At 44.3% G+C, this 26,367-nt stretch overlaps 1 protein-coding gene across 2 annotated transcripts in view; it reads right to left on the bottom strand.

Annotated features, from left to right (window-relative positions):
* Window positions 1-381: 381 nt before the first annotated feature.
* LOC126196912 (uncharacterized) overlaps window positions 382-26,367 on the bottom strand; it is a 207,091-nt gene continuing 181,105 nt past the window's right edge. For both annotated transcript variants that reach the window (XM_049934597.1, XM_049934598.1), the window contains exons 2-4: window positions 24,398-24,591; window positions 14,781-14,970; window positions 382-1,162 (exon numbers count right to left, since the gene is read on the bottom strand). In XM_049934597.1, coding sequence (XP_049790554.1) covers window positions 626-1,162; window positions 14,781-14,942 — 699 coding nt within the window. In that variant the 5' untranslated portion in view covers window positions 14,943-14,970; window positions 24,398-24,591 and the 3' untranslated portion in view covers window positions 382-625. The remainder of the gene's footprint in view (window positions 1,163-14,780; window positions 14,971-24,397; window positions 24,592-26,367) is intronic.

Raw genomic sequence — 26,367 nt, 5'->3', positions numbered from 1 at the left:
TAAAAATAATAAAGTAAAAATCTGACATATATGTAAAATAGCCGCCCCATAGAGTGTGTAGTCTTTATTTTATTTCTTTGCTGGGCAGGTGGCAGACACATGCCCATCTTCGGTCTGGTAAAATAACAAAACAGAGTACACTCTATTGGGCAGCTTACTTCAGTAAATATACAACAGCATGACATATCTGCAACATGTGGATACTGCAAAGCAGGACATTCCTACAAACAATCACAGATTGTTCTTCAGGTAGGTGATGGTGATGTGGAGTATAGCTTCGCAGGACAACACAGCAGTTAACAATGAACGGAAGAAATAAACAATTTTACTGTGATATTTCACATTTTTGAGGCTTTGTAGTCGTGAACTTAATCTATGAACTAAGAAAAAAGATCCCTTTATTGCCAACAAATAAAGTAGCAGTGATTAGAAACATTTTTTCTTTAGAAATACGTCGCTGGATTGCAACAAAAAATATCCAGAAAAACATTTCAAATACGATATAACAGTTGTGATGCAAAAGATAATGTATCGAAAGAGTATAGCAGTTCGAAACCACATGGGTATTGGTGGTGTGCATAATGTGACTGAAGTGGCTTCAGACTCTCAAGAGAAGGCGTGCTCGCTATGTGACGACACTCATCCGCTCGACGTAGGCGCAGTATCTGAGTTTCCTGTTGTCGAGTCTGGTCTTCCGCTCGTCCTGCAGCTTGCCTATGGTGGCCATAAGCTTATCCGACTGGCAGTAGGCGCAGAACTCCGAGGTGATGGTGTTGAGCGGCGAGCGGTAGAGAGCGGGCAGCGGGCTGGTGCCCGCTCCCACGAGCTCACTGCGCTCCCAGTTCTTGCGGTGCGCCCACATGTGGATGCACAGCTCGAGGATGATGCAGAATATGCTGGCCCAGGCCGGGAACAGGAAGAGCGTGGGCAGCAGGAAGACGGCGGGGTTCATGTTCTGCGAGGCGCGGCCCACGTGCTCCTCGATTATGCACGACTTCTGGCGTTTGAGGACGATACCGGTGGGGACGGACGGCGCGGCGGGCACCAGCGGGCCGGACCGCTTCACGTCTGGCTCGTCCTCGTCCTGCAGCAGGGCGCTGCGCGGAATCTGGAAGGGCTTTTTGCGCCGACCCCCACTGCACACGCGCTCCTCCACAGCCTCCTGTTCGACAGAACATCGCTGCAGTAAGTACAAGCGCAAGACTGAGAGATAGAGTGTAAGTGGACACTCAACAGATATCTAAAGCGACAGGCAAATCTAACGTCTACGAGGGCCGTTGCGTATCCAAGGGTGCATCGATGGAGTCATCACGACAACCCTCGCCCCCTCCACAATGAAAATTTTACTACATAGGTACATATTTTTACGACTATTAGGTTACAAATTTCTCAACCAACATTCAGAGAGAACCAGCACGCTACAAACCTCAAGAACAGCATGAAGAAGCAGAGAACACCGTATATCGGAGGCGTGTCTTTTAAGATGGGCAGGATTTTCAAGAAATACCGGATTAAATGTATTTTCCGGCCCCCAGCACGAGTGCAATCAATGCTGGGCTCTGTTAAAGACAACCTCGGCCTGAGGAGACCAAGAATATATAAAATCCAGTGCCACTGTGGGAAGTCTTATACTGGCCAGACGTGTCGTTCGGTTAAAGACGGATACGACAGACAAAAACGTCGCACGAGGCCCGGTCACCCAGAGAAATCTGCGGTTGCTGAACACTGCCTTGACACGGGACACGGCATGGTTGGTTGGTTTATTTTGGGGTTTGATGGGGGCTAAATATCGAGGTCATCAGTCCCCAGTTCCAAACAGATGTACTTGTAAAAGGCCTATACAGTAAAAACGTAACCTCTGCATCCAGAGGGAGGGAACACCAAGGGGTACAGAGCTAAAATGAACACCGCAGTAACACAAAATAGAGGACACTTAAAAGGAGCAGAGCAAATAGTTGACTAGAGTAAAACAGACTACAGTGGTTGATGGATCAGGTAAAAGGTCAACCACTCAACTACAAACGAAGAACCTCCAGCTGGAAAGCGTTGATAGAGGTACCTACACAACTTGTTACCATAAAAGACACTATTTTGGTATCCACGTCACAATTAAAAGTCGCTGGAGTGGGTGTAGCTGGAGAAATCATGCGAGAGCACCCACACTACAGCGAGTGATAAAACCCAGCTGCACGGATAAAACATAAAACTGAGTCAGCTATAGAGGTATCGTCACCTAGAATTAAAGGAAATGCAGCTGGTAAATTAAAGGACTGCCACAAGGGGGCTAAAAGGGGGCAGTCCATCAGAAGATGGACCACTGTCAGCCCTGCATCACAGCGACACTTGGACGGGTTCTCGCGACGAAGGAGATAGCTGTGGGTCAACCGCGTATGTCCAATTCGGAGACGGCAGAGAACAACTGAGTCCCTACGCATGCCCCTCAAGGATGAGTTCCATACGGCTGTGGACGACTTGACCATGCGGAGCTTATTTGGCGTGTTCAAGACAGACCACTCAGAGCTCCAGAAATCTCGGACCTTGCGATGTAGGACTGACTGGAGGTCTCTTTCCACGAGAGCAAGCTCCAGGGGTGGCGAAGTGGTGGCCTGCTTGGCCAACTGCTCGACACGTTCGTTTCCTGGAATGCCGATGTGGCCCGGGGTCCACAGTTCCAAACAGACATACTTGTAAAAGGCCTATACAGTAACGACCACACTCGGCGAGAGCAAAAACCGCATCTTGAATAACGCGCACCAAAGGGTTCCGAGAAAAACACTGGTCGAGTGCTTGCAATCCACTCAGGGAGTCACTGCATATGACAAATGACTCCCCAGGGCAGGAGGAAAGGTGAGCGAGTGCACAATAAAGAGCAACCAGCTCCACAGTGAAAACACGTCTCCCACAAGGCAGGGAATGCTGCTCAACGTAGTCGCCGTGGATGAAAGCAAACCCAGTGCGTCCATCGACCACAGAACCATCGGTGTAGACTACATCTGCATCGCGAAACGAGGCAAGAAGAATTGTTGACGAAGACTGCCAGGTGGAACGGAGGACTTGGAGTCGCAGGACAAATCCAAGCAAAGCCGCAAGCGAGGGAGGCACCAAGGAGGGGTAGAAGAAGGGGCCCGGAAGGATGGAGGTAGGGGAAAGAACTCTAGTGACGAGAGAAGGGAACGAAAGCGGACCGCGATCGGGAGACCCGACCTAGGCCACCGTCGTGGGGAGTGGAGTGCAGAAGATGGAAAAAGGAGCCTGCAGTTTGGGTGGTCGGGCGAGGCATGGATGCGGGCGATGTACGACGCAAGCAATTGTTGTCGGCGGAATCGTAGGTAAGGGATTCCAGCTTCTACAAGAAGGCTAGTCACCAGACTAGTGCGGAAGGCACCTGTCGCCAGTCTGAAGCCACAGTGGAGAATCGGGTCGAGGATCTGCAACGTTGAAGGTGCTGCTGAGTCGTACATCACGCTCCCGTAGTCGAGACGGGACTGGACTAAGGCCTTATAGAGCTGTAGGAGGGTTGTTCGTGCAGCCCCCAAACGGTGTGGCTGAGGCAGCGAAGGATGTTGAGGTGCCGCCAGCACCGTTGTTTAAGCTCACGAAGATGAGGTGTCCAAGTGAGCTGAGCATCAAACAGCATGCCAAGGAAGCAATGCGTCTCCTCAATACGAAGGAGTTCATTGGCAAGGTAGAGCTCTGGATGGAGGTGGACCGCTCGACGACGACAGAAATACATCACTCAGGTATTAGCGGCTGAGAACTGAAAACCATGGTCGGATGCCGAAAAATGTGCCTTACGGATAGCTTCCTGCAGCCGCCGTTCAGCGACAATGATGCTTGGGGAACTGTAATAAAGACAAAAGTCATCGGCATATAGAGAGGAACAGACCGATGAGCCCACCACAGCCGCAAGACCATTAATCGCCACCAAAAAGAGGGGAACACTGACAAGGGAACCTCCCCATCGCACCCCCCTCAGATTTAGCTATAAGTTGGAACAGTGGATAGGCCTTGAAAAACTTAACACAGATCAATCGAGAAAACAGGAAGAAGTTGTGTGGAACTACGAAAAAAATTAGCAAAATATACGAACAGAGTAGTCCACGTGTAAGATATGCAACTTCTAGGGTATTGTGTAGTGAGGAGCGCCGTGGTCCTGTGGTTAGCGTGAGCAGCTGCGGACTGAGAGGTCCATGGTTCAAGTCCTACCCCGAGCAATTAATTTACTTTCTTCATTTTAGCAAAGTTATGATCTGTCCGTTCGTTCATTGACGTCTCTGTTCACTGTAATAAGTTTAGTGTCTGTGTTTTGCGACCGCACCGCAAAACCGTGCGATTAGTAGACGAAAGGACGTGCCTCTCCAATGGGAACAGAAAACATTTCATCGCAAGGTCATTGGTCAACCGATTCCTCCACAGGAAAACACGTCTGATATATTCTATACGATACTGTTGACGGCATGTGCGTCACATGACAGTAATATGTTGTCGACCCACCTAACTTGTACACTTGGCGAATGGGTAAAAAGATTCTTCTACCTTGCCCGATTTAGGTTTTCTTGTGGATGTGATTATCACTCCCAAAAAAGTGATCGCATCGGACGGACAGACGGACAGATAATAATTGTCTGAAAACAAAAAATTAAAATTTTTAGTCGAGGAAAGATTTGAACCAAGGACCTCTCACTCCACAGCTGCTCACGCTAACCACAGGACCACGGCGCTCCTGACTGCACATTGCCCTTGAAGTTGCATATGGCACATGGACTACTCAGTTCGTATATTTTGCTAATTTTTTTCATAGTTCCACACAACTTCTTCCTGTTTTCTCGATTGATCTGTGTTCAGTTTTTCAAGGCCTATCCACTCTGCCAACTTATAACTAAATCTGAGGGGGGTGCGATGGGGAGGTTCCCTTGTGAGAACCGAGCCCTGCGGGACACCATTCTCCTGAATATGAGCAGAGCTAAAGCATGTGCCAACTCTAACCTGAAAGGAGCGATTGGAGAGAAAATTCCATAGAAAAATCGGAAGTGGTCCCCGTAAGCCCCATTCGTGCAGCCTAGCAAGGATATGAAGGCGCCAGGTGCCATCGTACGCATTCCGAAGATCAAAGAAAACAGCAACTAGATGTTCTCGCCGAGTAAAAGCTGTACGAATAGCCGGCTCTAGCGAGATTAAATTGTCAATCGCTGAGCGGCCCTGACGGAAGCCCCCCTGTTGCTGGGCTAGGAGGCCCTGAGCTTCGAGGATCCGCATGAGCCGCCGACTCACCATCCGTTCCAGGACACGGCATGAACTATGAAGAAACCAAGATCCTGTCGTATACTTCCACATACTGGGTCTCCATCATCAAAGAGGCGGTCGAAATACGTATAAGCAGTGATCTAATAAACAGAGACACGGGGTTTCACCTGAGCAAAGCCTGGGAGCCAGCCTTGGCGGCACTAAGGAATCGTCAGCCGCAGATTAGCAACTGCACCGAGTCGACGTAGATGGGAAACCTTAGCACAGATGCTTAAATCGCGCGCCAACACCTCACGCGCGTGAACTAGGTCCGTCGCTCCCAGCCGCATTTTCCCGCGTGCAGCGTGCTTTCGCAGACCGCGACCCGTTTCCCCAGCAGAGGGCTCTGGTATTCGACGCCGTCCACGATTGGTCTTCGATGACGTTAAGCCCTCGGTGGCGCCTGCGCTGTTCTAGAAAGCCAACATATAAATTGGCGAGCTTCTCAGCGACGCGACAGTAGCACCTGAACATGGCGAGCAGTTGTCTCGCTGAAATATTGTGCGGTTTCTACAATATTATCCGGCGTAATTCTCGGGAACCTATCAAGCATTCAGAGAGGAGTCTCGAAAATGGTATGGATTCTATAAAATAGCTCTTTCCCAGTTGTTTGCCTGAGATTGTGCGTCATTGTGATATATTTCAAACCTCTCCTGCAACGCTTCACGGCGTGGCGAAATGCCACACTGTTTACGGTAGTAAATCAGTCGCGAAATTCAAAACACCAGTTCCTTTGGTGCTATTCTAGAAGACAAGAAAATGTACTGGTTTGAAAAGACGAAATTGTCTCTACCATAAAACCTCGGAATTTTTATGTGGAGACTTTTAAAAGCCCTTTAAACAAAACAAATTATGAACATTATACATCTTTAGTCTTCGTGTCTACGTATTTATTTCTGTCAGTCACCCTGCGGGCGAATACATTTCTCATTGACACCGTCATTGTAGAATATGTGATTTTGTTGACGGAACCACCAGATCACCTCTGCTTGTGCCGCTTCATCACTAACAAAGTAAAGTCTGTGGCGGTACGTCAGATAACGTGAAAAAATAATACTGAAGAACTTCGCAAATATAACAAAACTGACGTCGTAATGAAATAAATATTATCGCAGAAAACGCACAAAGACTATACAAACTAATATGATCTGCGAATGTAATTGTAATCTCTGTTCCTTTTGAATAAGGATTGTACAGACTTTCCTTTTGTTTCTTGGTTGTGTAGGAAGCCATTTTGTGACGAGGCACGAAAACATGTAAGTTTCATGTAATATTTAGTCTAAATATAATGCAAATATTACGTGGCCGGACTTGCTGCCTGACTACCTTCAAAGAACGTTCGAGCCAGCTAAAGGCACATACTGTCTGGCTGTACTGCTATCAGCAACAAATCTGACACACTTCTTGATGCTACAAGTACATCCGGAAAACCACAGGAAGCTGAGTAAGGCAAGATAGAAAGGGAACGAGACTCTATTGCGAAAAAATATAAAGACCGACTTTTCCTATTATGGACAGAAGGAAATAGCATTTTCCTCATTAAATGTAAATTTTACACACTCCTGAAAGTATAATCCGCAAATCTCTGATCGTTACCATAGTAGATGGTGAAGTACTGAAGGTGGTGGGTGCACACGTCGAATTAGCACTGAGGTGAAAAAACTCAGCGATATTCATATCTACAGACGGCGGTAGTATCGCATAGACAAGGTATAAAAGGACAATGCAGTGGCGGAGCTGTCACTTGTAGTCAGGTGTTTCATGTGAAAGGGTTTACGTCTTCATTATGGCCGCACGATACGAACTAACACAATTTGAACGTGGAATGGCAGTTGGAGATAAGACGCATGGAACATCCATTTCGGAAATCGTTAGGAAATTCAATAATACGCGATCCAAAGTGTCAAGAGTGTGCCGAGAATACCACATTTCAGGTATTACTTCTCACCACGAACAACGCAGTGGCTGACGGCCATCATTTAACGATCGAGAGCAGCGTTTTCGCACAGTTGTCAGTGCCAACAGATAAGCAACACGGCGTGAAATAGCGGGAGAAATCAATGTGAGACGTACGACGAACGATCCGTTCTGGTAGTGCGGCGAAATTTGGCGTTAATGGGCTATGCCAGCAGACGATCGAGACGAGTGCCTTCGCCTGTACCGCCCCTCCTCCGTTCCTGACCATATCAGTTGGCTCCTAGGCGACTGGAAAACCGTGGACTGCTTCGATGAGTCCCGATTTCAGTTCGTAAGAGCTTGTAGCGACGCTGCCGCGCACTAATTCAAGCTCGCCGGTGTGTGTGTGTGCTGTGCGCGTGTGTCAGTGCAGTGGTGTGCGGTCGTAATTACTTTACGCGACGTTTGTGTAGTTCCGCGCCCAGCCTCTAGAGGCGCTGTGTTTTCTAGCGTTTATATACGTTCTGTTTATTATTATTATTCCTTGTTTTTTGAGTTAGTTATTAGTTCCGTGCCTCCTGACTTGTGTGGACGAGTACTGTTTTCTGTCCTAACTACGGAAGTTTCCGAGGATTAAGGATCCTCTGTATAGGCCGGAAGGAAATTTTATAGCTCCGATCTGTCCATGCATGCCGGGCGTCGTCAGATGCGCGCTCGCAATAAAGTTATTGTTACTCAACTGAAGGTCTTCATTCTTCTGAATCACGTTAAGCAAAGGTCGGACAGCCACCAGTTTAGCTGAACCCGACAAGTAGTGACCCCGACGTGATTCAAGCAGAGACCGACGTGATTCAAGCAGAGACTGACGTGATTAAGAAGAAGCAGCCGTGAGCTACGCAAGTAACGAGCACATAATGACCGAACAGCAGGCCGTCTCCAGGATTGCAGTCCGTTTGCCGCCGTTCTGGCCCGACAACCCGGTACTCTGGTTCGCGCAGACAGAGGCAAGTTTTAGCTGCGCTGGAATAACGGTCGAAGCAACTAAATTTGCGCTGATTGTGAGCCAACTCGACCAACGTTATGCAGCCGAGGTGCAGGACATAATCACAGCACCGCCCGAGGCTGGAGCTTATGCCAGGCTAAAATCAGAGTTGATTCGACGGGTGGCCGCGTCACAAGAGGACCGGATACGTCAGGTTCTGACACAGGAAGAAATTGGCGACAGGAAGCCTTCTCAATACCTGCGACATCTACGCAGCAAAGTTGACACCGTTACTGTGCCAGACAGTCTGCTCAGAACGCTGTGGAGCAGTAGGTTGCCGCCGCAAATAAAAGCCACAATCGCCTCACAAACGGACATGCCGCTGGATGACGTGGCGCAGCTAGCAGACCGGATTCAGGACGCGATCACACCGGCTCCGGTCAGCGCAGTCGCGGCGTTGGACAACAGTGCAAACAGTACCGCGTCTGTAGCACGAGCCGACCATGATTCTCTCGCTGCCAAGGTTGAGCTTTTGTGTGCCCAGGTCAGTGCGCTGCTGGCACGTGACGATGACAATAATAGAAGAAGTCGATACAGACGGCGGCGTTCGAGAAGCAGATCTTCCGGCGGTACTACCACTCCGCAAGGCGAGGTACCGTTGTGCTGGTACCACCGACGATTCGGCGATCAGGCAAGGAAGTGCACATCGCCATGCTCGCACCCAAACGCCACCGGCGGTCGACAATAGGCGCAACCGACTGCCAGTTATCCTCCAAGCGCCTGTTCGTTACCGATAGGAGTTCCGGCGTTAAGTTTTTAATTGACACTGGGTCGGACCTGAGTATCATACCACGAACAGCCATACATCGTTGCCGGCCGCCAACTGCCTTCCGTCTGACGGCTGCCAACAATTCTTCCATCGCAACATATGGCACACAGAGGATGGAGCTTAATCTCGGCCTACGTCGCGCGTACGAGTGGAATTTTACAGTGGCTGACGTCACGGAGGCGATCGTCGGGGCTGATCTCCTCGCGCACTACCACCTGCTGCCGGACGTCGCGAACGCACGCTTGGTAGACAGCGTCACTGGCTTAGCAGTCACGGGTTTCCGTCGCAACACCGCAACGCACAGTGCCAAGTTGGTCCATGCTACGGAGGGTGAGTACACTGAATTACTGCTTAACTATCCGAACTTGATCAGGCCGCCCGGCGCTCGCAGGTTCATACCACATGACACGGTGCATCACATTCAAACGACTGATGGTCCCCCAGTAGCATGACGACCTAGGCGTCTCGCTCCGGACAGATTGAAGATAGCGAAGGCAGAATTTGACGCCATGATTCTCGAGGGCATAATGCGGCCATCTAAGAGCCCGTGGTCCTCCGCATTACATCTTGTTCCGAAGAAGGGTGGAGCTTGGCGCCCATGCGGTGACTACCGTGCGCTTAACGCGCGAACAGTGCCAGACAGATATCCCGTTCCGTTACTGAGGGATTATAATCACGCTTTACATGGTGCCACGGTGTTCACAGTTCTGGACTGCGCTAAAGCGTATACACAGATTCCGGTGGCCAATGACGACATTCCAAAGACTGCAATAATAACGCCTTTCGGTTTATTTGAAAGCAAATTTATGACTTTCGGTTTACGCAATGCCGCTCAGACCTGGCAAAGGTTTATAGACTCGGTTCTCCAGGGGCTTCCGTTCTGTTTCGCCTACCTGGACGATGTGTTAGTGTTCTCTGCTGACCACGATCAACACCGACAACATCTGCGAGAGATTTTCGAGCGATTGGAGCCTTACGGTGTCGTCTTGAACGTGGACAAGTGTGTTTTTGGGCAGTCAGAGGATGGGTTCGAGTATGGTGCAGACCCCACGAAGCCATGGACCCAGGTTGTCAACAAGGCACTGCGCAAGCTGATGGTGGCTCCATAATGGTGTGGGATGGACTGGGGCCTGGGGTCTAAATAAACCGATCACTGACTGGACATGGTTATGTTCGACTACTTGAGGCCATTTGCAGGCGTTCGTGGACTGCGGGACTGCATGTTCTTAAACAACGATGCAATTTTTATGGATGACTTTGCGCCATGTCACTGGGCCACAGTTATTCAAGATTGGTTGGAGGAACATTCTGGACATTTCGAGCGAATGATGTGGCCACACTGATCGCCCGACGTGACTCCCATCGAACATTTATGGGACATAATCGGGAGGTCGGATCGTGCACAGAATCCTGCACCAGTAACATTTTCGCTATTATGGACGATTATAGAGGTAGCATGGCTCAATATTTCTGCAGGGGACTTTCCATGACTTGTTGAGTCCATACCACGTTGAGCTGCTGCACTACGCCGGGCAAAATGAGGTCCAACTCAATATTGGGAAGTATCCCATGACTTCTGTCACCTCAGCGTATTTTTGTAAGCTGTGACACTGTAAATTTGTTAGGGTTTGTTGCTGATACAGCTCTGAAATCAGTCTCATGGCACATGTAAATTTCAATTCTTTGGATGACCTTTTTTCAGATTATATTTTTCCGTGAGATTAGTTTCTTTGTAAATTGTATTGGCTATGTACTAAGTACTATCTAACAGATTATTGCATTAAATAATTTTATGTACGAGGGAATTATAAAGTCCATGACACATCTTGAAAAATATGTATAGGTGAATAGCTAAACATAACACAATAAACTAATTACACAGATAGCGCAAGACAAGTTCTTTAACCTATTTTTTTATAACGTGGTGTCGGCTAGTTAATTTGGGAAATCACTGACAGGGCCACCACTGACTCGCTGCTGCTAAAAATGGCGGCGAACAAAGCAGAGAGAGCATTTATTATGCTACAATTTGTCACTTGCCAGACGTCAGTGAGTGTGCAAAGAGCTCTCGGCGGTAAGGTTCACAAGACACCACTAATTTGCAACAAGACAGTGAAGTGATATCAGAAATTCGAGGAAGATGGCTGTTTGTGCAGTGCAAAACATTCGGACTGACTGGACGTGTCGGAACATACAGGTGGACCATGTGAGGGACGTGATGCTGCGAAATCCCACAAAGTCTAACTATTGAGTAGTGCAGAATTGAACATTCCTCAGCCAACAATGCGAATAAGATTGAAGCCTACAAATTACAGCTCCTGCAAGCTGTAAGCCATGGAGGCATATTGTGCTGTATGGTGTTCTGCATTTGTAAGCAGAACCGTCTCGAAAATGACGTGTTTGGAACCAAATTAATCTTTAGTAAAGACTCAATTTTCATATTTCGGGAAAGATCAGCTGATAAAACGAACGAGTATAGGGGCAGAGGCTCCACATACTATTGTCGGACACGACCAGGATTCCGAGAAAGTTAAGTCGTCTGCATTGTGCCCAACAAGACAGTCTACAGACCCTTCTTTTTCGCTGAAATCACTACCTATTGTATCACCTATGTCGAGATGCTGCAGTTGTGGCTCATGCCACAACATGAAAGTGATAGCAGGATTTCATCTTTCAACAAGATGGCGGCCCTCCATATTTCCACAATGTGTACGGGATTACCTGAACGAAGCATCGCCATATCCCTGGATAGAGCGTGCTGTGACCAACGACGTGGCTCTATTCGAGTGGCTACCGCAGTCGTCTCCAGACTTGACGTCTTGCAAATTTTTGTCTTGGGTTAAATCAAGAATAGTGTTCATGTTCCATCTCTACCGCAGGCCCTCGAAGACTTGTGACATGGCATCGCGGCAGCTGCTCTTACTACTAACTGCAGCATGCTGGGTGTATATGGGCAGAATTGGCTATCCGATAGATGTGTGCCTTGTGACGAAGGGTAAATATACAGAAAATTTATAAACATTGTAGAAGAAACTTCGAGAGTTTATCTCTCATGTGCTGTATGATTTATTACATTGCTCTTGGACATTTACTGCATAGATTTTTGAAATGTTTCATGGTCTTTATAATTACAATATACTTAATATACTTAGGTGTTTTTATTATTAAAATCATAGGCACCTCTGCACGTTAAAAGTGAATGCGACAACAAATTACAACGGTGGGAGGGAGAGCCAGTAACAACGTCCCCCCCCCCCCCCCCTCACCCAGAAGAGGACCCCTGGATATGCACCTGCATGAGGGATCGATCGGAACACTGTAGTAGGCGAAGGAGTATAGAACAGTTACAGAAGAGTACAGGCTTTGTGGCATTTATGGAAGAACCATTGCCGGGTAGTCTCACTTTCACAATCGCTGTGGCACAGTCACAGACGGTGCACTATCGCACAGGGAAGAGCCTACCAGGCTCTCTGTGGAGGAGGGGGCATATGGGAAGAATGGAAGCAGTATACTCGCTAAGTGATGTGGCCCGATGGCTGAATGTGAATGGTTCTGTTGTTTTCCAGACGTGGCGACAGTTTAGAGAGATCGAAACTGTATCTCGAAGACCAGGGAGGGGCCGACCACGTGTAATATCAGAAAGAGAGACCCGTTATTTGGCTGTGAGGGCACGACAGTACCGGATTAGTACCGCACGGCAACTGCCATCTGACCTCGCAGCATCCACTGGACTTATTGTAGCGAGGCAGACGGTGTACAGAAGGCTTCAGCAGAATAGCGTTTATTGTCGCATACCTGCTGTATGTGTACCTCTGACGCGTCTTCACAGAAGGGAACGTCTAGATTGGAGCCGTCAACATGTCACCTGGACAGTCAAACGGTGGGCCAATAGTCTTTACACAGATGAGTCCCGATTTGGCCTGGACCGCAGTTCTCGACGGATTTGCATCTGAAGGAAAGGTGTAACACGATTTCGGGACCCGACCATTGTGGAAAGAGACTGATGTAGAGGATGATGCCTAATGGTGTGAGCAGGGATTATGTTGACCACTCTAACAGCTCTTCATGAAACTGGACGGTTAAATCGGCGTGGTTTAACTACTGTCAGGTATCGTGACGAGATCTTGGAACCTCATGTGCTGTTGTTGCGAGGTACTGTGGGCCCAGACTTCATTCTGCTGGACGATAATGCTCGACCTCACACAGCACGCGTGGTTGATGTTTTCTTGGGAACGGAAGATATTGCATGCATGGCGTGGCCAGGTCGCTCTTCCGATTTGAATCCCTTAGAGCACATCTGGGATGCAGTAGGGACACGTCAGCATTCATCAACCGCTCTCCAAGACTTGCGAGCAGCGCTGCAGGAGGAATGGGCGTTATTGCCCAACATGAGATTGATGGCATCATTCACAGCATGTCCCGTCGTTTGTCAGGTCTATATTGCTGCCAGAGGTGGTCACACCCCATACTTTGCGCATTAACCAGTTGTTGAAATGTGTGCATAAATCGCTTAAGTTGGAAAAAACGAACATTTTTCTTTCGTTACGCGCTTTGCAGTTGTTTACCTTCTGTATTCTTTATATTGTTTCTACTTTACTATCACCTGATAATACTGTTTTGTGGCAAAATCAATGCAACCTTGCATAATGTTGGTTTGTTGCTTTAAGTTTGGACACCAGTGTATTTAAGCTAACAGTACATACATTGCGGAAGAACCTTAAGCGGGGGAAGTATACTTGGGAAAGAACTGGATTCATGGGAAAATACCAACTTGATTACATTATGTAGACTATTTAGAGAGAGAGAGAGAGAGAGAGAGAGAGAGAGAGAGAGAGAGAGATTTGTCTGTCAGACGTGCCCAGGAGCAGAAACAAATGCAATTCACTATTTCGTAATGGTGAAGAATACGCCGATGCCTGCAAAAACCGTCAAGAAGAATCAGCGTGAAAAGAAGCGGGATTTTGAAACATTGGAGAATGATTATGTGAGTTCGAAGTTGACCGTGGCTGTAGATGATTCAGTAGTGAATACCACTGTAGATATTTCAACTGAAAAGGAATGGTCATAATAAAAAAAAGGCTGTCGCAGAAGTTAGTCAAATGTAGGTGGGTACAAGGAAGGTAAACGAAGAAATCTTCGGTAACAGAAGAAGTAATTCAATTGTTTGACGAAAGAAGGAAGTAAGTAAGTACAAAAATGTTCAGGAAAAACAGGAATACAACGAAATAAGTCATTTACGAATGGAATAAATAAGATGCACAAGAAAGCCAAGGTGCAATGACAGCAGAGAAAATACCAGGAAATCTAAAGAGAAATGGTCACCAGAAGGACTTAATCAGCATACAGAGAAGTTTTGACTTCCCTATAAGTGAAAACAACCTTCGGGAAGAAGGCAAGGGCATCGATATTAGCAGTGCAAATAGGCATCAGACTAAAATGGAGAAGGCGCTACTCATTTGTATCTTGGAGTGTTATGAAGATGCCAGCATGATGAGAAACTGGAACCATTATGCTCCCTTGATATTTACAGGCCGTTCTGTTAGAGCTAGTCCTAAGGCAGACGGGAGGTGGTGGAGTGAAATGGCTCTTTAGTTTCTAGTGTTTGTGTGTCTCTTGGGGTCTCCTACAGTTCTGCAGTACCTAGGTAAGCGAAGGCAATGAAGGTCGAGAAAAAGTTTTTGCGTATGGTGAGGATCCTCAAAAGTGTGAATGAAGAACGTTCTGAGCTGCGCTGCTTGACCTGCCGCTATACTCGCTACGATGTCATACCTAATGACTGGTGAGTCTCACCTTGAGGCGGAATGCCTCGGGCTCTCCGGTCTCCTCGTTTGTGGTGGCTAGCCCCTCCACGAACGTGAACTGGATCGGCTCCACATGTTCGCCTGTCTCCTCGTCAAGCTGAATACTGTGCGCCTCGTACTCGTCATCCATAAAATCCGATTGGAACACCATGGTATTCTGCTCGGATCCTTTACCACTCCTGCAACAAGAAATGGAAATGTGAACTTTATTGACATGCGCTGTGAAGCATGAGGAAACGTCCTAATTTTGGGACGGATGAAAGGGCACTGCTTTATTTCTTAGCGAAACAATCTGAAACTAATGCCCTCGGCCTTTGAAAATTATAATGAAATGAAATGAAGATGAAGCACAAGAATTCGTGACAGGCTAGCAGCACTCAGAGAAACAACGCTGTATGTACGTTTTCACCTTTCTACGTAAAGACAATTTTTTTTTTTTTAAACTTTCCTTCTTGCAACATCACCATTGGACATCAGCAGTCTTCTACGAAGTCTTATACCACCGGGAGAAAGACGTTATGTACCTGACGTTCTTTGGAGAATGTCCCAAGAGCTCTAAAATTTGATCTGTGCGTTTTGTCATTATAGTCGAGCCCGCACCTGAGGTCGCTAATGAGGGATCTGGTCCGAATTCTCGTTGGTACCCGATCCCAAGATTGTGCATCACTGTGATAAATGATATTTCAAATCTCTCCTGCAATGCTTCATGTCGTGACGAAATGCCACACTGTCTACGGTAGTAAATCCGTCGCGAAATTGAAATCACTGGTTCCTTTGGTGCTATTCCAGAAGATAAGTAAATTTGCAGGTTTTAAAAGACGAAATTATCTCTTCCGTAAAGCCTCGAAATTTTTTTATGTGAAGACTTTTAAAGCCCTTTAAAATCAAACAAATTATGAACATTTTACATCTTTAGTCTTCGTCTCTTCATATTTATTTCTGTCCGTCACCCTGAGAGCGAATACATTTCTCATTGACACCGTCATTGTAGAATGTGTGATTTTATAGACGGAGACACCCTATCACCTCTGCTTGTGCCGCTTCATCACTAACAAAGTGAAGTCTGTGGCGGTACGCCACATAACGTGAAAAAATAATACTGAAGAACTTCGCAAATATAACAAAACTAACGTCGTAATCAAATAAATATTATCGCAGAAAAAGCACGAAGACTATATAAACTAATATGATCTGCGAATGTAATTGTAATCTCTGTTCCTTTTGAATAAGGACTGGACAGACTTCCCTTTTGTTTCTTGGTTGTGTAGGAAGCCATTTTGTGACGAGGCACGAAAATGTGTACCTTTCATGTAATATTTAGTCTAATTATAATCGAATATTACTTAAAAGTGCAGCTAATGTTTTACTGTAACAGATCCTATACTCATGAAGTGCGTGACTTAAATAATTTATGCAAGTTTTATAGGGGAACATTAGTGCAGAGATCAACGCCATTGTTCTAAATGATAACGGCCCAGAGTCGTAATAAATATTTTAATACTTGCTAATTTTGACAAATAATAAAAATAACTGTAAATGTAAGAGAATTCTCTTGATATGCTGTTCTTCTTTTGAAGCAGTAATAGTTTTTCTAATATTGAACTATATTCATATAATGTAACAACAGTAGATTTTTTTGATCTCCGCTTAACGAATATTGGGAGAATCTCCTAAGCATTGACTTTTCACAAAAATAAAAACAATTATCAAAACTAAACTGCAGCTGTGTGTCTAGAATAATTTGTGCTGGTGGTGTCTTTTGATATCAAAACAGTTTGTCGGGCAAACTAACTGCGAGAAGGACCGTAACTGAATCCATGGCGTAAATAATTTTCCAGTTGTGAAGCAGGCAGAATAATATTAACTCAAAACATTACATAACAAACAAATGACAACAATACACACACGTAGAAAGAACCACCACAAGTCCTCGAAGGTGTTCTTTTACGGTTTCGAAAGAGATGAAAATATGATGGGGCTAAGCCGGGACTTTGAGGATGATCGATGACAGTGAACCCAAGGCGTCAAATTGTTGCGGATGTCGCAGCACTACTGTGTAATTTGGCACTGCCGCGAAAAAGGAGAGCGGGTTCCATGTGTGGACTAACTCTTCTTATTCGAAACTCGATTAGAGCACGCTATTTCTCACGCATCGACATAGTTACGTTACACTCCGCCATGTTACACGCTACAGTTCAGAGTCTTCTAGCGGCAGAGAGCTGGAAGGACAAAGTTTTAGAATGTTTATAACGTTTGTTTTAGTTAAAAAGCTTTAAGAATTTTCAGATAAATTCGGAGGCATTACTTTTCAGCACGCCCTCGTAGCAATTATGTACTCAGCCTCCCAGGCGATGGTGTTACAGAAAGAGGAAACCGGACCTATTTCTATCATTTTAAATAGTTTGATGCTATCCTCCATTACTAAGACAGCAATTCCTGTGAATATACTTAATGTGTCTTCTGCATCCTTATACGGTTGCTCACAGCCGATATTTTCGCTTTTATGGATCTGCATCTAATTCTACATTCACACTCTGCAAGCCACAGAACGGCGCTTGGCGAAGGGTACCTCGTACCAATACTACCAATTTTCTTTGCTGTTCCCCACGCAATTAGAACGATGGGAAATGCCCCCGTACGACCCCTAAATTCTCTTATCTTCGCTGTCCGCGAAATGTATGTTGGTGGCAGTAGAATCAAATTGGTTCAAATGGCTCTAAACACTATGGGACTTAACATTTGAGGTCATCAGTCCCCTAGACTTAGAACTACTTAAACCTAACTAACCTAAGCACAGCACACACATCCATGCCCGAGGCAGGATTCAAACCTGCGACCGTAGCAGCAGCGCGGTTCCGGACTGGAGCGCCTAGACCCGCTCGGCCACAACGGCCGGCTACAGTGGAATAGTTCTGCAGTCAGTTTCAAATGCCGGTTCTCTTGATTTTCTCGATAGTGTTTCGGGAAAAGAGCGTCGTCTTCCCTCCAGGGATTCCCATATGAGTTCACGAAGCATCTCCGCAATACTCGCGTATTTTTCGAACCTACCAGTAACAAATCTAGCGTCTGGCCTCTGAATTGCTTCGATCTTTCTACATTGGTGGGGATCCCAAACACTAGAGCAGTAATCAAGAGTAGGTTGCATTAGTGTTCTGTAAGCGGTCTGCTTTACAGACGAGCTACACTTTCCTAAAATTCTCTCAATTAACCGAAGCCGACCATTCGCTTACTAGTTCATTTCAAATCTCTTTGCAAACGTTAAGCCTGTTTGTTCAATCGACTTGACTGTGTCATGCTGTACACTACCAATGCTGTATTCGAACATCACGCAACAGTTTTTCCTGCTCATCTGCATTAACTTACATTTTTCTACATTTAAAGCAAGCTCCCATTCATCACACCAACTGTATCCTCCTACAGTCCTCGCGAGTATATCCTGGACATCATCTGCTCCTCCGCTATATTTTGGAAGTGCAGTTGACATAATAATAGTGACTGATTATAACAAAAATCTTCGGCCGCCATAGTTTATGAATTTTTATTCAACACATAGTTGCAATCTTAATTTCTACGGAATCCAAACTGATCTTCCCCGAGGTCGGCATCTACCAGTTTTTCCATTCGTCTGTAAAGAATTCGTGTTAGTTTTTTGCAGCTGTGACTTATTAAACTGATAGTTCGGTAATTTTCACATCTGTCAACACCTGCTTTCTTTGGGATTGGAATTATTATATTCTTCTTGAAGTCTGAGGGTATTTCGCCTGTCTCATACATCTTGCTCACCAGATGGTAGAGTTTTGTCAGGACTGGCTCTCCCAAGGCCGTCAGTAGTTCTAATGGAATGTTGTCTACTCCCGGGGCCTTGTTTCGACTCAGGTCTTTCAGTGCACTGTCAAACTCTTCACGCCGTATCGTATCTCCCATTTCATCTTCATCTACATTCTCTTCCATTTCCATAATATTGTCCTCAAGTACATCGCCCTCTATATACTCCTTCCAACTTTCTGCTTTCCCTTCTTTGCTTGGAACTGGGTTTCCATCTGAGCTCTTGATATTCATACAAGTGGTTCTCTTCTCTCCAAAAGTCTCTTTAATTTTCCTGTAGGCAGTATCTATCTTACCCCTAGTGAGATAAGCCTCCACATCCTTACATTTGTCCTCCAGCCATCCCTGCTTAGCCATTTTGCACTTCCTGTCGGTCTCATTTTTGAGTCGTTTGTATTCCTTTTTGCCTGCTTCATTTACTGCATTTTTATATTTTCTCCTTTCATCAATTAAATTCAATATTTCTTCTGTTACCCAAGAATTTCTACTAGCCCTCGTCTTTTTACCTACTTAATCCTCTGCTGCCTTCACTACTTCATCCCTCAGAGCTACCCATACTTCTTCTACTGTATTTCTTTCCCCCATTCCTGTCAAATGTTCCCTTATGCTCTCCCTGAAACTCTGTACAACCTCTGGTTTAGTCAGTTTATCCAGGTCCTATCTCCTTAAATTCCCACCTTTTTGCAGTTTCTTCAGTTATAAGTTTATAAGCAATAGATTGTGGTCAGAGCCCACATCTGCCCCTGGAAATGTCTTACAATATAAAACCTGGTTCCTAAATCTCTGTCTTACCATTATATAATCTATCTGATACCTTCTAGTATCTCCAGGATTCTTCCATGTATACAACCTTCTTTTATGATTCTTGAACCAAGCGTTAGCTATGATTAAGTTATGCTCTGTGCAAAATTCTATCAGACGGCTGCCTCTTTCATTTCTTAGGCCCAATCCATATTCACCTACTATGTTTCCTTCTCTCCCTTTTCCTACTCTCGAATTCCAGTCACCCATGACTATTAAATTTTTGTCTCCTTCACTATCTGAATAATTTCTTTTATCTCATCATATATTTAATCAATTTCTTAGTCATCTGCAGAGCTAGTTGGCATATAGTAGGTGTGGGCTTCGTGTCTATCTTGGCCACAATAATGCGTTCACTATGCTGTTGGTAGTAGCTTACCCGCACTCCAATTTTTTTTATTAATTATTAAATCTACTCCTGCATTACCCCTATTTGATTTTGTATTTATAACCCTGTATTCACCTGACCAAAAGTCTTGTTCCTTCTGCCACTATATCTAACTTTAACCTATCCATTTCCCTTTTTAAATTTTCTAGCGTACCTGCCCGATTAAGGGATCTGACATTCCACGCTCTGATCCGTACAACGCCAGTTTTCTTTCTCCTGATAACGACGTCCTCCTGAGTAGTCCCCGCCCGGAGATCCGAATGGGGGACTATTTTACCTCCGGAATATTTTACCCGAAAGTAAAGCACTGTTAATATGAGAAATATCGTACGTTACATTAAGTCTTAGTCTAGAACAAAAAACATACCACTCCAAAAATGCCATATTAATTTGCTCTAAAACTGAACGTGAAATGTGACTGTCTACATTTGTTCTCAAGAAACTTGTCTACCACTGATGCCGGGTTTCACCCTCCTCCTCCTCCTCCCATTTTCACAATTATCCATAAATCACAGTTAACTGCACGATACACTTAGAAAACGAAACACTATAATAGAAGCATTCGGGGCTGGAGTTAGCTTCCTCGGTAACTTTTGAATTCAGGTAGCTGCATAAGATATGTTTATATGCTTAACGAATCACCATCTGCAGCGGAAACGATCTTCGGATACCATTACTAGTCCAAGTAGCCTAAATATTTAAACTAGTTGGTCATGCATTGGTTGCAGAATGGAAATGGAAAAGAAGCATCTCCTTTACGGCCTGGCACAGGGGATCACTGTGCGGTGCTACACATTCTCCTAATGAACAGTAGTTAGTAAACAACTCCTCTCATAGCTTTGTACTGCACGTGTAGATCGCATGGTTTCGTAAGATATCTGTCCAAACGAAGGACAACTGGATGATCAATTAAAATGTCAGAGTTAAGTTTACGCCTTCAAATCGCATAATAATTGCAATAGGCAATCGTCTGAAAGAGACATATGGGGAAAAAACAGCAAACACGAGCTCCTGCCTGTAATTGCAATGATGTTTACCTGGTGACAACGCGCCCGACAGGAGGAAACACGAAAAATAGAGGAACGCTGCATCCGGTAATTATTGTGTCTGCAGCAGTCCAACATGGGAAGCGGACGCACAAATGAAACGGCAAACGCAGTTTGTTTTTTTGAACAGATTTTTGGGATGTACATATTCGTCCGGTTGTTGTAAACCAACTTAGGGTACAGAGCAGCTCAAATTCTGGCGAATGGACTTTCAATCCTCTTCCTATTTCTATTCCTTTGTTTGGCACTAACAAAATAGTAAATTTATTTCTGTTAAAAATTCCAAGGGCTGTAAACCCAATGTATGGGATACTAGACATACATTTGTTTTTCCTCTTTTTCTTCTGTGGTGCAATATGTACCTGGGTCTTTCTTCACTTTGTCTAGGATTGTGTCAACGAAAGTAAAAATTGGCTTTTCTACATTTAATAAACTACAACAAAAACTAATACACAATATAAAGTGTAAGCATGATCCATACACAGACTCTGGAATATACAAGGTCACATCCCAGGAATGCTCCATGTTCTACCTAGGACAAACAGGCCGAAATATCAACACCAGGTACACAGAGCACATAAAAGCCTACACACACAACAGCCACACTACATCAGCCATAGCAACACATACATAATACAGGACACCCATTTGGAAGAATAGAGCTTAATGTCAAAGTACTCCACCGACTAAATAAAGGACATAAAATGGATTTGCTAGAAGAACTGGAGATATATTCACATTACAGAAAATATGAAGATAAAATATTAAACGAAAACCTTGAAAGTGAATCAGTGAATTTCTTCAGATGTTTCGGTAATATACCTAAATAAAGATAGTAACACATAGAAATAAGCACAACTGGAAAATAGACATAAGTAAATTATGATCCAAATTGTGAAGGTAAATAACCTCTGTACAAAAATAATCTCTGTGGAAGACCTATAATGTCATCTCTGTGGACTACTTATATGAACATCTGTGTGACTTTTGTTTACGTAAAATATTTTCGATGTTTAAAAGTATACAACAAGTTGTGTGTAATGTTTAGTGAGTGTGAGAGACTGCACAAATGGACCATAAGGAAACTGTAAGTACAAATTATTCTTAATTTCGCCACTAACTTCACAAAAGGATCGACAACCAACTAAAATTCGCGTGTTTTCTTATATATTGTATTAAAGTCAATGAAATGAAGCAGAATCTCAAACATCGACAACATCACACAGGAATGACATAACACAAAAATCTCACTTGAAAATGGGAATCATTTCCCAAAACTCGTCGTGCGAAAAATAAAGAAAATCGTGACTGGTAGCAGATGAGTTATTTATAAACAAACCTATTGAAGAGTTTTCTATATGTTTTCCATCTATTTTTGAGCTGGTTTCGAGAGCGTTTGCCACTTCAGTTGAAAACGGACCTGTACAAGCGCAGATGGAACTGATCGATCTGCAGTGACAAATTCCATTACAATTAAACTGTCCAGGAGTTTTTGTACATTGTTTTCCTCGCGAAGAGGTTCCATGTCACCATAAGAAGGTTGCAAAAGTGTTATCAATGTTTCAATCAACATATGTGCGCGAAATACTTTTTTCGATTACTCTACTAAACGAGTAACAATTACGTGGCATCCTGGGTAACAAAAATCTGGGACATTGTATCTGTCTGTATGCCGACTGTTTGTACCAAATATAAAAATTTATTATTTCTCTGGTGCACCATAAATAAGCAAATAATAATAATTTTTGTTTGTTTGTGACATATGTTGTTATGAAGTATAAAACCGAGTTGCATTCAAGACGTTTAGTGTTCCTTGTACGACTGCACTGACGTTGAAATGCGGCGCGTTCGTAGTTTCCCCTTTGTTCTATTATGGAATTGAAAGTGAGAGTTAATTTTTGTAACTACTGTTGTACGTATTTGCAATTGGTCGAATGAGCAACGACCCATGAAATTTAATTTTGTCATAAAAATGAAAATATTTTTATGCCATGTTACATAGCCAATTTGCACTGTAACAGATTTCAGTTGGTCATGCCTTTACAATTTTACGTTATGTATACAAACAAAAAGCCTCGTATACATTTTTATATGCTGGATTTATGTAACGTGTCACTTGAAATTTTTATAAATAGGATGGGGTTTTTCACGCATGTGTGGGCAAGCAATTTTTAAAATTTTTGTATACTGACATGCACTTTCGGCAGTCGTGCCTTAAAAATTTAGATGTGATACTGTACTTACAAAGATAATGTATCTGTGCGGCGTTTTTTAAACGTGCACCGACACACTTACGCCACCCTTTGTGACACAGCCTTCCTCCTTCCACATGCGGAGGCTCTGGCAGTTGCTTTACGCTATTTGCAAACAGTTTAAATATTAGGCGCTACCTGTTATTCTGTATACTACTTATGACAGTATTTGACGTCAAAAACAGTTTCATGTATTTGTATCTAAAATGGAATGAATTTCTGTACCAAAAAGAGTTTTGTTCTTGAATATTGTTCGTTTAGAACTGACTTAGCGAGAAATTTTCGTTTCTCTAAAATATCCATCTCTTGTCAGGGCTTCCTTCCCCTCCAGTCTTCTCCACCAACTTCCGAAGTCTTGGCTCGGAACCATCTCGCTCTCCACTCTTCCCTACTACAAACATCAACCAGCACAAACCCCCTCCTAACCACTACTTTAAAATGCTACGTTCCCGTGATACCCTTACTCCTGATAGTCGACATCCATTCGTCTCTTCACTCATCTGTGTCTATTTTAATCAGTCAACAAAAAAATGGTTCAATAGCTCTGAGCACTATGGCACTTAACTTCTGAGGTCATCAGTCTCCATAAACTTATAACTACTTAAACCTAACTAACCTCAGGACATCACACACATCCATGCCCGAGGCAGGATTCGAACCTGCGACCGTAGCGGTCGCGCGGTTCCAGACTGTAGCGCCTAGAACCGCTCGGCCACTCTGGCCGGCTTAATCAGTCAACAAATCGGCCTTTCCGTTTTACTTTATTTGATGGTCTATCTGTTTTTATATATTCGTGCACGACATTCATTTTCTATTCATCTGTTTCTATATTTCAATTAGTCCGCAAATCAACCTTTTATATTTAACTTGTGCAGCTGACGATCGGTCTTTTTATTGTGTAACACGTTCACATTTGTCAACCGGCACGTTCACTTTTTATACTACTTTTTTTTAAATTTTAATCTCGTGTGGCTGAAAATAAGCAAATTGCATCCCTGTGAGCCCGCCGCTGTCCATAGGGGCGGGAGAGGGGTTGAGGGGATGAAATAACACTAGACAAAGGAACTGTAAAATTTGTAACATAAAATCTGTTACTGTGGTCTGTATATCACAGCTCATTAGATGATGGGTTAAACCCAAAACGCGTCATGCCAGTTAATAAGCAAATTCTGAAAAATCAGCGACTGTTTCTAAGCAACGACACAGATTTTTAAAATTCTTTCCAATATTAGTAATTAGCAGCCTTAGTGGGTTGTTTCATGATGGAGCTTTTCAGTACTGCGCTACCACCTACCGTGTTAATCGGTTAACCCGGTCCGCTTCCCAGTGTCGACTATCTGTAATGTGGTAGGTGCTTCCTCAAATGACGTCAACTTCCAGAGGGAATTGCGAGCTTCCAGATGGTCGGTGCTCGTCGTGTCGGAATCGACTACGGAAGTCGACTGGTTGTTAACATCACCGCTGTTACCGCTGCAACAGCCTCCTTTCCTGGAACAAACGGAAAATCGAGGTCTCGGGTCAGTGCACATAAACTAAAAGGAATGTCAGCAGACGGTAAAACATGTGAGTGGTGAATGATGTGGTCCAGTCAGGTCACCCTTACTCCGAGAAAGAGCTTGAACGCTAAGATGGTTATCCGTTAGGGCGTCTGTTACGTATTTTGAAACATTAGGTGGGTTTGTGATGATCTGGCCAAACATTCTGATGATTACACCCACACTTCTGCAAAGTCGAATAGCAAACTAAATGCCTTCTTATTGCTCGACCAAGTGTAATGACTGCCTAGCGTTGAGGGTAGCACCGTTAAGTTTTGTTCCTGAGAGAAACGTTTTGCGAAACTATAATTTATTATTAAAAACGAGCACTAAGAATAATGAAAACGACTGCCAATAAGGAATTTCTCAAGAACATTTTTAAAAAACAAAATTTTGGCTCGTCCATGTAATGTAAAAAGAGATTTTTCAGCATTAAACAGCCAATTATGACACCGGATGTAAAATAATTACCATAGAGAAGTAGAGTACATATGAAGGCCGTGTATCAGAAAAATGAGCTACACATACTTATAACAATCGTCAAAGAATTGCCTGCAGAAATAAAGAACATAAAAACATTAGGCGCAGAAGGAAGAATAGGCCTGTCCAGTTTCTGTATCACCGAGCAATATACATTATTCGCTGGCCTGCCACTTTACGTTTCAGATACATGTAATGTACTTCACGTTAATAGCGTTCCTGATCGCTTTTTCTCTGTTTCCTTTCAGGCAGTTGGGCATCCGGAAAACTTAAGTGAGACTGGCGAAGAGCAATAACAACTGGTTGAGTAAAATCGCGCACGCGCGCCTGTGTGTGTGTGTGTGTGTGTTTGTTGGGGGGGGGGGGGGGGGGGCTCTAAAAGTGATGAGATATGCAACTGAATATAACATTTTGTTATACTACTTTCACTCTGAATGAGTTGTCCAAATCACTGTACAAAATGTTCAATGCCTGTGCATCCAGTTGTTCCGAAATGTACCGCTATCCTTGGGGAACATACTTCATTCGGTCTGGTTATATGGAAAATCATGTTTATATCGATTAATGAAGTGATTTCGAGGAACAATCGTTAACACTAAGTTTCAAACATTAAAGTCACACCATATTTGGCATACAGATTTCGTTTCGTATCATCTAGCCACATGATTCTGAAGAGACAATAGAAGCTCTGGTATTGTCTGCCTTATATTCTTACTTAATCTTTGATGCGAATATTTTCTGGAAGTGGTCACGTGTTAGTCTGGGCGAAAGCTTACATTTACCTTGTTATTCGTACTGTTAAGTCTGATTACAGCAAATTATTAAACACACAACATCCAATTAATCATCTTCGCCCAGGTATCACCATTATTCTACTAGCCACCTGCGCATCCCCGAGAGTTGCTGACCGATTTTCAGTGGAAAGTGGCATTAAATTAAGGCAACTACGCTGACACCTTGCAGCTGACAGCCTTCCGTCGAGATACAGTGTGTTGACCAAGTATTTACGTATTGGCATTTGAAATGCAGATTGCGCGATGCCTTACGGGAACATGTGTGGGAAGTGGAGACGGTACGAAGTTATTGTTCGCTAATAATACTTGCTACACCCTTTTTACTCATGACCAGGGCTGAGATGCACACAACGTTCATTACATGTGTATTGTAACATTTAAGGACAACTTGCTATTACGTATCGTATTTACAATATGCCGCGTGGGGCAAGTAAACGACTCTTATACAATAGTAA

The sequence above is a fragment of the Schistocerca nitens genome, chromosome 1 (assembly GCF_023898315.1).
Source record: "Schistocerca nitens isolate TAMUIC-IGC-003100 chromosome 1, iqSchNite1.1, whole genome shotgun sequence".
NCBI lineage: Eukaryota > Metazoa > Arthropoda > Insecta > Orthoptera > Acrididae > Schistocerca > Schistocerca nitens.
This window is presented reverse-complemented; position numbering and strand designations above follow the sequence as displayed.